Here is a 15,459-nt window from a genome sequence, read left to right as displayed (position 1 = left end):
TAAACCTAGGAAAGTGCATAGATGCTGATGTGACCTGGGTAGAGGGAGATCTTGAATTGCCTGTTTCCTGTCAGGTGTCTGGTACCTTCGGGAATATAATGTCACCTTTTGTTTGTAATACTGTAATTTGTCACGTGAGACCTTGCAACCCTTAGGGTCATCCACGTACTGTAATAGTACAATCAGCAGATGAGGTGATTGCCACTACTCAAGGATCCCTGCCATTGCTGCTGAATAGATGGCAGGGGATTTCTTTCCCCCTTTGTGAGAGGACTGTCCAACAATATTGTTCACTTCTATGAGTAAAGGAGAAAGACACTGACAGTCAGGGTGCAGGGGTACAGAGAAGAATGCACCTGCTAAATCAATGACTGTGAAACATTATTGTGTGTGTGTGTTAGGGACGATTGAGGTCACACTCACTGTATCATCATTAATAGCCCTTAAGTCATGAACCTTTCTGTAAGTGTCAGCAAACCCTTGAGTCCTTTTTTTCCTAATGGGATACAAAGAGGTGTTGCAGGGGGAAGATCTTTGCAGTCCGGGGGGGGGGGGTTCTTTGCACCAGAACCCCTGCCTTAACATAACCGACCCACATCATTTTTCCCCTTGCCCAAACAGTGTCTGGCACCTGTCCCATTTCCTCATCCTCAGGCATTTTGGTGTAAGGTGTTAGTTTCACCGCTTTTGTCATATACACAATTGCCGCAATCTTACACAAATGTTTATCTGAGAGGGGACTTGTGACTGTAATACCCTCAGGAGAGTACTGTATGATGGCCGGGATCGCACTCAGCACATCTGCTCCCAGTAAATTCATAGGGGTATTGTCACTAACAATAAGTTTTGTAAGTACCACAATTCCAGCACCTCACTGTTTCTAGGTCCTTTGGTCCCCTATTACGTCTGCACTTTTTTCCTTGTGCTCCAGCATACATGACAGGTTGTCTTATCTTCCTTGTTTGCTCAATTTCTTTAGCTACCTTAAGGAGGTCTTTCGGATCTACATGTCTCCATTCAGGTCTGGCTGTCTGTACTGCGTCTCTTAAGTCTTTGTTCATACCGTCAATGAGTGCATTCACCAGTATTCTAACATCAAGTGGGTTTATGCAAATGTACCCCATGTCTGCACATTTCAGCTGTAACCGTCCAAAGTACATCTCTACACTCTCTCCTCTTTGCTGTGTCACATTAGTCAGGAGTACAGACTGCTCTGATTGTTCCACTGTAGCCCATTGTCTTAGTGACTCACAGTATGTCTCCCCAGATCGTGCAGATTTATCATCCATGCCCCAAGCCTGATTCTTTGTCACATCTGTATGTGTCTTAATTATATGATCTAGTGCGTCACCTGCCTTTAAACTCACCAACCTCTCTAGGTCTGCCCAGGTACACTTATATGTCTGCTGTACTTCCTTTATGTGTCTGTAAAACGGGAATGGTTGGTCTTCAGGGTCAGGCAGCTGCTTCAGCAAAGCTAGCTGGTCAGAGGGGCTCCAGGGATAATACACCTGCATCTTTCTTATTCTAGTCACACTTCTAGGTCCTGATGGGGTTGGTCGTCTGATGTCTACTGTCAGCTTACTCCTCAAGGGCCAATGTCCCCACTACCCACTATCCACACTATTATGTCAGCTTCTTATGATCTTGTCTGGATAGGATTTAGTGCAATTCGCTTAGGTCAGTAGCACAGGTCACACAAGTAGCTATTCAGTCTGGGTTTGTCTGAGTCTGACCACAGTGTTTACAAGTCCATCTCTTTTGTCTGGGTCTCTCGTTACACTTTGTCAATCAAACATTCATAATACACCTTCCATACTGCTGCACATTCTCAAGCATCATTTATTCACTTGCTATTTTCTTCCCTTGTCTGTGCCTTTTTGTACATCCAAACATTCACACTCTGGTATTTTTGCCTTTTTCAATATTTGTCCCACTTGTTTTACTGCTTCCTTCCTTCTCTGTCTTTTGTAATTGGCCTAGCTGTCTTGGATCCCATTGGGGGCACCGACTATACACAGAAAAAGTTGCCATGGCTTCAACCTTTTTCTGCCGACAGCTCACCTTTCTTCTGAAATGCCCTCCCAGTGTGCCTGGACCTCTGTCTTACAGGCCACACTTAGCAAGTCAGAGAGAGCCTGCCAAGGTGTAGCGGGAAGGCTCCTTGCCTCTCACCCGGTAGACCTACAGGATGTAACGGGAAGGCTCTCTGCCTCTCACCCGTTAGATCAGCTGGCTAGAATAGGATCAGGCCTGCATCCTTCCAGCCCAGCTCCATGGATTGTTGTGGGAAGGCTATTTCAACCTTAGACAGCTCACCTTTCTTCTGAAATGCCCTTCTGTGTGTCTGGACCTCTGTCTTACAGCCCACACTTAGCAAGTCAGAGTGAGCCTGCCAAGGTATATCCAGAGGGCTCCTCGCCCTCGCCTCTCACCCACAACAAAAAAACCCGCTGACTAAAGTAAGAAGGCCCAGGTGTGATAGGCCTCTGACCTACTTTATCAGCTGTACAGTCGGCTACCTCCTCTGTTGATACACAATTTGCTATACAAATCAATCACACAACTAGAAGCAGGTTCAAACACATTAATGACCAAGCAATCACTTACAATGACCAAACAATCACTTACAATTCCCTTCTAAATTAGGCACCATATCTTACTTTTAACTTCCAATCTTCAATTAAGTACTGTTGCTTTAAAATGCACAAATCTTTCAGCGCGTACATTACGGATAGAATTACAGAGAATTTTGAGCACAGCTCACACTCAGCAGAGATAAGAGCGAAGGGAGAAGAAAAACTGCGCAGCGCCATCCTTCCCCCCTCCCATCAGAATGCAGCGTCGTCCTTCACAGAATTCTGTAGTTCTTTAGACTTATCAAAATCAATTTCTACAAAGAAACTCAAAATCAGGGGATTTCACTGTAAGGGCAGATAACTGTATAATGAGATTAACCATGCCTTGCCCTTTTTCTGGCCAAATGCATTCAGGAAACTTTACAATGTAATGCCACATATAACACGAACTATATCATTACTCAATTCATTCAGTCTCAGATGTAGATTTGAAATATCTATAACGCATCTGTCCGGGATTCCACCACAACTAGAAAGGTCACAAATCTCTTGACACAAAAATGATGTGTGATGATTCATTCATACGTGCTCATTCACTGATTTTTTTTTTTTTTTTATACTCAATTACTCATCTCTCATCTTATTCAGAGGTTCTCATAGACATATATACAAGGATTCACACAGCCTGACTATCTTGCACTTTGGATTTGATTGACACTTTAACCTACAGCAGTGTCCACTGACACTCCGAGAACACCAAAGCCAACTTCTTAAACAACAAGAAACATTGAAAACCAGAGCAACCAAAAACCACAGCCTTATACAAAACTGCACAGAGTCTATCCCAGACTTTGTGCTACACAGTACACCAGTGCACAACCAGTTAGTATATTAGTATATTGCCAGAACAGTTTAACAGATAATACAGATGACAATTATCTTATTACTCTATTATTCAACTCTCATACAGACATACTCACCACTCACTGGTGATGTGGGTTCTTTTTGAACCGTGTTGTACAGTCTTACCCAGAGATATGTAGACATCCTTAGAAAGGTTGCAGATGCAGAATCAATGTAAGAATAAATGTTCTCACCTGCTGCAGCCTGGATTCTGCATTTTCAACCTCCCAGGAAGCTCCCACATACGGATTCCGAATAGACTGGTTTCCACGGTCCCCGTCAGGCGCCAAAACTGTCGTAGCTGCTTTTGTTCTGACCAAGCGTCATCTGTCCATATCACCAGTGAGTCCGAATTGTGAGGTTTCTCGCCCTTCAGTTCACAAGCGCTTGGAGACAAAGTGACACACACACTGGTCGTGGCTAAATCACTTTATCTAACGTAATGAAATATAAGACATGTTTTTATACCATTTACAACAATATGTGACTCTGGAGCTCATTTGGCCCCCACCATCACCTCAGGGTCGTACGTACCTTGTTTACAATATACCCAGAACACGCTGTTGAGAACAAATATGATAACAAGTATAGTTTCCTTGAAGACAGAGACTACTAGTCTACATAAGAATAATTCTAGCAATAATAAGGCAAAAGGCAATTGAAGTCTTAAAGGCATTTAAAGGGATATAAAAGCAAACCATTAACTCTTCTATATCATAAATTAGAAGAAAGAGACCATCATTTTTTTCAGGATACTTTAAAGCAGATGTGACGACCTATGATCCTCTCTTAGAATCAATAAAAAAAGTGACTTCTCCTCACTAGGAATTGCAGTTATGGCGCCCCCCGGAGTTCTTGATTGCCTCCCAGAACTCTCACCAAATGTGTTAATCAGCTTATATAGAGGATTCTTAAAATGATTTAACTGCCAGACCAGATCTAAAGATCGCCCAGATGCCAGTGTTGAACCGTACAATAGTAGATAACACTCTGTCCCATAACCAATTTTATTAATTAAAGCAGATTACAGACCAGTCCTCCCCGGTGTAGACTCCTAAATTGCTCAGACCTCTTACCACACTGGTTAATGAATTAGACCTTAGATCAGACTCTAAAATAATTCACTCCCTAGGCCGGGCTCCTAATTTAATCAGAGCCCTAAAATTAATTCCGATCCAGACCAGACTCCTAAATTAATTCATAATGTTACCCAGACCCCTAAGTTAATCGGATCCTGGATCACACTCCTAAAACAGACTTCACACCAGTATCCTACATCTGACCCTGTATTACACCCCCAAATAATTCAGACCCAAGAACATGACTAACTTTATAATATATCTTACTAGAGAAATCTTTCCTCCTGGATATGGATGAAAGGACCCATGGAATTTCCGATTCTGGTGCCTGACCCAAACTTTATTCCAAAGTTCAGTTCGGATACAAGAACTGTACCTGAACTTGAACCAAAACTCGAACCCCATTGAAAACAATTTGGACCCAGACTTTTGAACCAGAAAATTCTCTCTTCTCTCCTCAATTGACTTCCTCAGAAACTCCGAACATCACAACAGACTTCTGGGCAAAGTCAGTGTATGCAGAACTTTTAAGTTTGGGTCTGCTCATCCCTACTCCTGGAATGAGCTTTCATTCTCAATATTCTAAATTCACAAATAAAATATGTCTTCAGTGAATACAGCTTTTCCTCATTACTAAAATAGGCGATGACAGATGGGGCTCATTAAGTTCTATGGAGAACTGTAAATGTTGTTTCAGCAGAACTTGCAGCAGAAAGAATATCTGTCTCTGCCTCTAGCTTCTCCCTCTTTCCTCCTCTCTCCATAGAATCATAAAAGCACCAACTGCCATCTCCTGTCTCAGTAATGGGGAAAGTCTTTCTTCACTGAATACATATTTTACCCATTGATTTAAGAGTAAGTGATCAATCCAGGAGGAAAAAGAAGCAGATTTCTCTGACAATATACATTGCAAAGTTGCTTATTATCATTTGTTTTATTGATTTATGAAATTAAAATTAAAGCAACGGTTACTCTTTCAGTTCTCTGCAGACCCACGTCTGTGTCATACAATACTCCCGGCACTTGCAAAGGAAGTAAATCCAGTAATCAAAATATATTAAAGAAATGCTATTTATCTTAGTTGTTGCTATAGAGTCACAGACAGGGTTTTCAATAACTTCCAGCAAATCACCGTGAAAAGAAATTTCAATATGTCTAATAAAAATATGGATGATCACATTCGAGAGAGTCCAAAAAATCCCTGCTGTTTGTTATTCTCCTCCAGAGAGGACAATTTGTAGTGCCCAAGCGGAGCAATGTATCAGGTTGCTTCCACAAGTGGCAAATTTCTTGTCAAAATTTCCGTGACTGCAAATGAGATGAATTGATATAAATCAGATTGTTTGGGCTGGATTCAGACACAAATCTGCGACCTGTCAGTGGAGAATGAATGGGTGCAATGAATTTCCACAAGAGGGCGACGTAGTCGTAGAGTTGATGCTGTTGGATTTCAGGAGACTTCACTTTGCTCGTAGTTTCTCTTCTCTGATCACAAACTTTAGATTTAGGATGGCTCAGAATGAAGGTTTCGCCAGACGTCAGGGGAAAAAGGAGGTGACAGTTTGTATTCTTAACGGTCAAATCTTTCGTGTTTATTCTTCCTTCTTTTTTTTTTATAACCATGAATCTAATTCCTATTATGACACTGTTCTGTACACTTGTTGCCCCACTGAAGATTTTATTACCATCATTGCATATCAAGATGGGCTAATAAAAAACTGTGTAAAGACCATGGATAAAACTGCAAAAGCATTCAGGTATGTCACTGATACATTTCCAGGGTTGAGTGAAGCAAACATAAAGGAAGGAGTCTTTATTGGACCAAAGATTCGTAAGGTTCTTCAAGATGAGGAGTTTCTCTGTTTGTTGCAGGGCAAGGAGAAGACTGCATGGGTAGCATTAGCATTAGTGGTAGCTATTTTTTTAGGAAAAGTCAAGAGCAGATTACTATGAAGAGTTGGTGAAAATTTCCTCCTAACATATAAGGATCGTGTCCTTAAAGATGCATTTCTTGCATTCGCATCTAGACTTTTTTCCACCAAACTGTAGAGCAATGAGCACAGAGATTTCACCAAGATATTGTGAAACAGATATCAAGGAAAATGGAATCTATCGATGCTTACAAATTGCTGCTGGACAATTGTAAGAGATGATCTGATACAGGAGTACAAGAGACAAGCAAAAAAAGAAACAGTTGTCACTGAATGAGGATCAAATTCGGTAGTGCAATTTCTGTAAATGGTTATGATTCGCAGTATTGTTTAGACATGTTTTCGTTATTTGAATTGCTGCTAGGTTTCCTCTAAATAAATATCAGAAAATTGCCGTAACAAAATATTCTGCATCTCTATAATTGCAAAAATAATAATGTTTCAAAGTACTGAAACTTTTAGGCTATGTTTGCAAGTTGCGGATTTGCTTGTGGAAATTTCTACGCGGATTCTGCCTCTCTTATAGATGCGCCAATTCTAGCACTTAGCCTCGCTATTCCCACTTGCCCTGTAGCGGTGGCATTTGTGGGGTTGATGTCACCTTTGTATTGTCCGGTGACATCAAGCCCAAGGATTAGTAATGGAGAGGCACTTATCCATTACTAATCCTATAGTTATATGGTAAATAAACACACAGCCAGAAATAAAGTCCTTTAATTGAAATAATCACATAGACTTCTTTATTAAATCTTAATTAACCATACTTACTGAACTTCTAATCCCCGACGTCCTCAACTCCTGTAGCAAAAATAAAATAATAAACCAACATATAATTCTCCCTGTCCGACGTAGACCATTTACCGAGTGTCCCACGATGATCTTACTTGTAGAACAGTCACATCGGGAGATGTGACTGCTCTACCCAGCCTCCGGTGATATATGGACAGGATGTGATCCATCCCGTAGTGTGTCACTGCACCGCCCTGAGAGTTCATCGGAGTTCATCAGCTCCAGTGCTCTCACTTACGACACTACCGCTGTGAGAATTTTCCCACGCAGCGGTGCCGTAAGTTAAAGCAGTGGAGCAGATCAGCTGATACACTGTGGGAGTCAAACCCCATTTAAAACATTGGAAACTTGAACTTTGGATCTAGAAAATTTTCTCTCCCTCTCTTTCGCTCTGCAAACTTTTAAGTTCGGGTTCACTCAACTCTAGACTAGAATAAGATTAGTTGCTACAAATATCTCAAGGGCTGTCACATTGTAGAAGGATCATCTTTATTCTCATTTGCACAAGGAAAGACTAGAAGCAATGGGATGAAACTGAATGGGAGGAGATACAGATTGATATTAGAAAAAACTTTTTGACAGTGAGGGTGATCAATGAGTGGAACAGGCTGCCACGAGAAGTGCTGAGTTCTCCTTCAATAGAAGTCTTCAAACAGAGGCTGGACAGACATCTGTCTGGGATAATTTAGCGAATCCTGCTTTGAGCAGGGGGTTGGACCAGATGGCCCAGGAGGTCCCTTCCAACTCCACCATTCTATGATTCTATGAGTAATAATTTATAAGGAACCTGTCACCAAAAAAAATGCTATTAACCTGCAGATATGGGGTTAATCTGCAGGTTAATAGCGTTATTATGCTGCCAGGCGCCCGCACTTATCAAACACTGCTGGGGGAAAATTAACTTTACTCTCCCTAGCAGTGTTCCCATTTCAGTCATGCAAGTGGCGCCGGCGCTTTAACCACGACCCCAGCCCTTACTTGCACTGGCAATTCATTGGGGCTTTTTGTCAGTCAGGACTTGGGGGGTGGGGGGGAAGGCGCAGTTACAGCCAGAGCGCTGTATACTCAGAGCAGTGACTGAACTTGCATTGGCACCGCCCGTGTGCCAAAAAATGGAACTCTGCAGGGGGAATAAAGTTCATTTTCTCCCCGCAGTGTTAGGCTAAGTGCAGGCATCGGGCAGAATAAAAGCGCTATTAACCACATATCTGCAGGTTAACAGAGTTTTTAGTTTTTTTTCTGGTGACAGGTTCTATTTAAAGTGCCTATAAAATATTAACAAAAAAACCCCACTTAAACTTGTAGTTTTTTTTGCTTTATCTCCTACATGGACACCAATAAACTTTCAAATTCGAAGTAATAAAAAATCTTTTGTTTTCTACAGAGCAATTCTTGTTATAGGAAGTTATTATTATTATTATTATTTATTGTTCTAGCGCCATTTATTCCATGGTGCTTTACATGTGAGGAGCGGTATACATAAAAACAAGTACAATAATCTTAAACAATACAAGTCATAACTGGTACAGGAGGAGAGAGGACCCTGCCCGCGAGGGCTCACAATCTTCAAGGGATGGGTGATAATACAGTAGGCGAGGGTAGAGCTGGTCGTTCAGCGGTTTGGTCGATCGGTGGTTACTGCAGGTTGTAGGCTTGTCGGAAGAGGTGGGTCTTCAGGCTCTTTTTGAAGGTTTCGATGGTAGGTGAGAGTCTGATATGTTGTGGTAGAGAGTTCCAGAGTAGGGGTGATGCGCGAGAGAAATCTTGTATGCGATTGTGGGAAGAGGAGATAAGACGGGAGTAGAGAAGGAGATCTTGTGAGGATCGGAGGTTGCGTGCAGGAAAGTACCGGGAGACGAGGTCACAGATGTATGGAGGAGACAAGTTGTGGATGGCTTTGTATGTCATGGTTAGGGTTTTGTAATGGAGTCTCTGGGCAATTGGGAGCCAGTGAAGGGATTGACAGAGGGGAGAAGCTGGGGAATAGCGGGGGGACAGGTGGATTAGTCGGGCAGCAGAGTTTAGAATAGATTGGAGGGGTGCGAGAGTGTTTGAGGGGAGGCCACAGAGCATGAGGTTGCAGTAGTCAAGGCGAGAGATGATGAGGGCATGGACTAGGGTTTTTGCAGATTCTTGGGTGAGGAATGAACGGATGCGTGAAATATTTTTGAGTTACTACAAATCCACACAATAGGTGATAAATAATAACTAGATGAGAGGAGGTCTGACCACTGAGACCCCCACTGATCACTAGATAGGTGATAACTTGTTAGAACTGGAATATCCCTTTAACTGGCACTGGGGAAATTCTCACTTTATTTTTCTTTCTTTCTTCTTTGTCTCTTTGATTATTTATATCTTTGTTTCTTTCTTTCTGTCTTTATTCTGCTCTTTGTCGCTTTCTTTCTTTTTCTGTCTTTCATTCTTTCTTTTTCTGTCTTTCTTTCATTCTTTCTCTCTCTTTCTTTCTTTCTTTTTCTCTCTCTTTCTCTCTCTCTCTTTCTTTCGCTTTCTTTCTTTCTTTCTTTTTCTCTCTTTCTTTCTTTCTTTCTTTCTTTCTTTCTTTCTTTCTTTCTTTCTTTCTTTCTTTCTCTCTCTCTCTCTCTTTCTTTCTTTTTCTCTTTCTTTCTCTCTTTCTTATAGTACAAATATATTAGAGAAATGTTACAACTGTCTGTCCCCATTGAGGCTTACAGTCTAGTTCCCTATCAGTATGTCTTTGGAATGTGGAAGTAAACCCGAGAACCCAGAGAAAACCCACACAAACACGGGGAGAACATACAAACTCCTTGCAGATGTTGTACTTGGTGGTATTTGGATCCAGGACCCCAGCACTGCAAAATAACAGTTGTAACCAAACAAAACCATAAAGCGTCATTCCCATCGTTAGATGTTATAATCATCTTCTGATTGGTCTGATCCATGGGGAGTCCGACAGATCAGACTCCTAGCGGCATACATATAGAAAATGAACTGGAGCATTGGAGTGGAGGTGCACATTCATGGCCACCGTTCCATTTAGAAAGGACATTTCAGAGCCGCGTTCTTGGGATCGGTTGGAGTCCCGGCAGTTGAACCTCCACATAGTATTGTATACAGAAGTCCTTGTGTTGAGTTTTGACTTGCGTTTGCGTTTCCTTGTGTTGAGGTTTCTGGATTTTCTAATCTTTGTTCTTTTTCATTATTTTCCCAGTTTGTAAAATGAACGTACATAGACGCTGTGAATCTAATGTAGCACCAAACTGTGGAGTGGATTCTCGAGGTATAGCTAAAGTACTGGCCGACCTGGGAGTGACACCGGATAAAATCACAGCTGCTGGCCAGAGGAGGAAAAAGGTAAAAATTCTTCTATGTAATGTCTGATCCATCTTTTATTGACCATGATGAAGCAGCAGAGAATGATTCCTAATGTGAGGAGGAGGGAAACTGATCCGGAATAGAGTGGAGGTCAAACATGTTCATCTCCTCTCTTCATATCCCAGTGATCAGTAAATTACCTCTAGCCTATAGGTAGGGGACAGCTTACTATCGTGAGAATACAACTTTAATTTATTTTCTAACAAGGAATGGTAAAAGAAATAATAAAATACATAAGTAATTCTCACCTGATATCTACCTACCACACATCACTCCAGCACCAACCCTTCACCACCCCAGCACCACTCCAGCTCCACCCCAGCACCACTCCAGAACCACCCCTTCACCACCCCAGCACCACTCCAGCTCCACCCCAGCACCACTCCAGAACCACCCCTTCACCACTCCAGCTCCACCCCAGCACCACTCCAGAACCACTCCAGCTCCACCCCAGCACCAGTCCAGAACCACCCCAGCACCACTCCAGGACCACTCCAGTACCACCCCACCATTCCATCACCACCCCAGCTCCGCTGCTTCTGGAAGTCCATGCCTGTTTCCATTCACTTTGCTGCAGCGATCACATGACTGCTGCAGCCACTTCTCTTTTCTTCAGCAGTGCACCGATCCCTTCCTTGGCTTCATGCTTTGCAGTGTGTAACAGTTCGAGCCTGTGCCATGGTTGCCCTTCTGGCTCAACCAAAGTGCTTTCCCAGGTTGCAACCCGAAGCAGCTTTGTCTTTGCAGCATGGAAGAAGTGCAGTGACTGAGGCTAGTCAGATCCAGCCGTTTGCTCCTTACCTAGGCAGCTGGCCGCTCTGAGATTGGGTAACCTAAGCCACAAGCACTAAACTATAGTATTAAAAATGTGTCAGTTTTTGAGAACAGAGAGGATTTTTGCTAAGAGGCAAATTGAAAAGTTGCTTGATTATATAAGCACTTTGCAATTTTAAGCATTTAAGAACTTGATAGACTTGGGGTACAAGTCTACAGTAACTCTATGTGACTGCATACTTGCATTTCTCATATTGCGCGCACCGCTTGCTGTCAAGATTTTCTGGCACCGGCCGCATGGCCACAAGTATTCAATTTGCATACACTTGGTCATGTGCCGACTAGATGCTTAATGTAAGTCTATAGCATGAGGCCAGACACGTCTAGTCTGAATGTGGTTGGACATATGCAAATTGCATACTTGTAGTCACATGAACACTCGCTCCCGGCGAGAATCTTGGTAATTGTATTGTATTTACATATCACAAGAAATTGATATGTTTTGTCCTTTCTGATAATGTATGTTTCTTTTAGTTAAATGCAGGCGCTGAAACTCAACCTCCTGTCCCTGGGGCACCAACAGTAGAAGATGACAGGTCAAAATCTGCACCAACATCTCCATGTGATCAGGGTTCGAGACCTCTATTACTTTTCATAGGTTTCAGAAAGATAAGAATTGAAATTCCAGTGTTGTCTACAGCACTCACGTTAAAGGGAACCTGTCAGCAGGATTGTGCACAGTAACCTACTGTCAGTGTCAGGTTGGCGCCATTATACTGATTTGGCCGGGATCACACATACGAGAAACTCGGATGAGTCTCGCATCTTAATACCCGGCACTGCCGCCAGCACTCAGGAGCAAAGCGTGCAGCTGCATGTATTTCTATGCAGCCGCACGCTCTGCTCCCGAGTGCCGGCGGCAGTGCCGGGTATTAAGATGCGAGACTCGTCCGAGTTTCTCGTATGTGTGATCCCGGCCTTACACTGACAACTGGGGATGAAATCCGTCTTGTGGATGTTGTTTAATATTGATTTTCAGTTTTGAGTTAATGATATGCTCGTGCCCGGGGCGGCCTCTGGGGGGCTTCATGTGATGCTCTGATTAGCTGTTCCTACTGATGGCTTCTGACAGGTCGTGGATCCCTCAGTGATCTGCTCCGTAATTTACATAACGCATATTATACAGTATATACATATTGAAAAAAAAAACCCTTCTGCATACAGGCGTGGCCATTGCCCCTGCGCTGCACTGTGATCACATATGTACTGGGTATATAATTAATATGTCTGAGGTTATCCTTATATTCCTTATACAAAAAATAGGATCATTTTCTGATAATACCTTTCCTTTGAGTACAGTTGCCAAAATTTTCACCACTTATTTTCCACACTTTATTCTGATGTAGAGACGTGAAATCTGCAGCTTTTTTGCTCCATTACCGGCTCCGTAGACAACCCTATGGGAACATTTCCTGCCTTAGGTCTTGTGATTTCTATATTTGATGAATATATTGCCTAGCTCATTAAAGTGGTACACCTGGCATGGGGTTCAAGTCTGCTTGTGACTGCTGTGTGACTTGTGAATCTTCACAGCGCGCATTCTGTGTGCTGTCAGGATTCTTCGGGGAGAGGGCGAGTGGGTTTATAACAGCAAGTATGAGAATTGCATACGTTTGGTCACGAGCCAACTAGACTTACAAGGCTTCGCTCAATGTATGTGAATTGAGCGAGGCCAGACACGTCTAGTAGGAATATGGCCACAAAAATGCAAATCGCAAACTTGTGGTCACATGACTTCCCTCTCCCGGGGCTGGAGAATCCTGACAGCACGCACGGTGCACGCTGTGAGGAATCACAGTAGAGTAACTGCAGACTTAAGCCCCAAGCCTGGACAACTTCTTTAATGGAAATATACTAACTTCATTTTCCTAATAGCCTGTGTCTGCCATACCTTAGACGGAATATAGGCTACTGCAAGCGCTGGTCTTAATTCTGCTGATAATTACCCCCTAGTCAGCTTAAGAATTCCTACAAAATGACACAGAAAAGCCCATTATCTGGCAAATTAAGATAATTCTTGTTTCCACCCCTCGTGTGACGGTCCCACGTAAATCAGTGCTGATGGCGAGTAATGTTCTTACTCATAAAGGAGGGCGATTCCAAAATAAAAATCCAAAATAGAAATATGTTGGGAAATTGCTTTTTTTTTTAAATGTTTCTTTACCTGTGAAAACACTATGCAAGATAACATTTGTGATGTTCCTCTGTTACTCCACTTGGCAATGAATGAAAATTTTGACAACTGGGCATTACCAGTCCCCGTGTCAACAGCTCAGGTCCCTGTATAGTCAGCACTGATCGAATGTTGTTAGTATGGGACAATAGATTCCCCAGCTGTCCAATTTATTTGTACATTTCCAGGAGACATAACAGAGGAACGGCAGAAAGCAGTGTTAAGAAAAAACGTTCCAGAATCGTTATTTCATTGGTAATACAGACACATCAGGAAAACCGGCCAGTCCCCCCTTAATACACATTCACTAGTTGGATAATTTTTAGACTTTTTTTTAAAAAAGTTTTTCTCTTATTTTCATTTAGAAATTAAGGAACTTGAAAATAACATCAGGAAAGCACTTTCGTTCGACAACCGGGGAGAAGAGCACAAAGCGGCAGCAATGGCATCAACGGACAGCCAGCTGACGATAACCGGGGAAAACGGAGAGAACGGGGAACTGAAAATTCACCAGGCAAAGAGGATAGGTCTGGAGGACTTCAACTTCATCAAAGTATTAGGAAAAGGCAGTTTTGGAAAAGTAAGAGTGATTTGAAGTGATCAAACTAATCACGGGAAGAGATTTATTAAATGTGGCTGATTTTATTCTAAGAACAGTCCCACCCCTGCCAACAGGTTCTGTGCGGAATTGCAGCTCTACTTCACTCACGTCAGTAGTGTTGACCAGCAGTACCGGACACAACCTGCGGACAGGGATGGCACTGCAAACGTGACTTTCTAGTCTTGTACAACCGCTTGAATAGTGCTACATACGCTTTTTGTCACCCTTTGAATTAGAAAGTTTTTAAAGTTTTTGAACTACTCCCGTTTCTAAAGTCTTTGATATGGGGAGCAGGGGTCCCAGGTGAGTGGGATTTACAGGGAACATCTGAACACAAGGACTTGGCACATCCCATAGATGTGAATGTAGAATGTATCACACTTTTGCATCCAACTCTCCATTTCATTCTCAGCGTTGATGTGGGGGTCTCCGGATTTGTTACCAGGCAAGTAGGGCACCCTTGTTCTCCACAGAGGTGCAGGACCCGTAGGTGAGACCCCCTGCTATCACACTTTTTAAGATATCCTTTGACTATGACATAAATATCCATGTTAAGTATATACTCTCCTCCCCATTGAAATTGCAACATCTTAAAGCCATTTTTCAACATGACACGCCAGGATACATGCTACTGGTGCTCCTGTGAGTGCCTGCATGGCCTAAACCTGCCACAATGGCCTGCAGTATCTCTGGACTTGTCTCCCATGGAGTATATCCGTGACATCATTGGTCGGCAATTGCAAAGGAAGCTGCCAGCAGCGGATCTTGATGATTTTGAAAATTTTGTTTCAGTTTTTTTCATCATCTGCAGATCATTTCTATATCCATCCTGTGATTTCCATACTCCCAAGGCTTTTTTTCTGGGTGTTACAATGTCAATATTGAAGAGTACATGTCAGACACAAAATCTGCTGATGCGGTCAATACAGTCAGCAATTGGACATGGCTTCCTGTTGTGAGTTCATTTTCCCCTTCACCATTGAGGTCTGATGAACTCCCTCTTCTGGTGAAGTAAGGTAGTGAGGCTGATTACAAAGCACCTGAGCAGAATGATGATGACTGGGTGACTGGAATTGCTGACTGGATATAAGGCAGCCGACGCCCTTCTGCCTTGCGGGTGATTTCTCTGAGGGATTCTTGGAGACCAGTCTGATTCCTGCTCCTCAAAAGCTAAGTTTTTCTGCTCTGCTTTTTACATTTGTGTTTTGGTTTT

At 42.6% G+C, this 15,459-nt stretch overlaps 1 protein-coding gene across 3 annotated transcripts in view; it reads left to right on the top strand.

Annotated features, from left to right (window-relative positions):
- PRKCE (protein kinase C epsilon) overlaps positions 1-15,459 on the top strand; it is a 483,682-nt gene that overhangs the window by 270,884 nt on the left and 197,339 nt on the right. For all 3 annotated transcript variants that reach the window (XM_073553989.1, XM_073553990.1, XM_073553991.1), the window contains 3 exons: positions 10,475-10,617; positions 11,947-12,043; positions 14,011-14,225. In XM_073553989.1, the coding sequence (XP_073410090.1) occupies positions 10,475-10,617; positions 11,947-12,043; positions 14,011-14,225 (455 nt within the window). The remainder of the gene's footprint in view (positions 1-10,474; positions 10,618-11,946; positions 12,044-14,010; positions 14,226-15,459) is intronic.

Source organism: Dendrobates tinctorius, unplaced genomic scaffold, assembly GCF_039654945.1.
Source record: "Dendrobates tinctorius isolate UK_male_01 unplaced genomic scaffold, ASM3965494v1 ptg000205l, whole genome shotgun sequence".
NCBI classification, from domain to species: Eukaryota; Metazoa; Chordata; class Amphibia; order Anura; family Dendrobatidae; genus Dendrobates; species Dendrobates tinctorius.
Note: the sequence above shows the minus strand (reverse complement) of the source record. Positions and strands in the feature narration are given on the sequence as shown.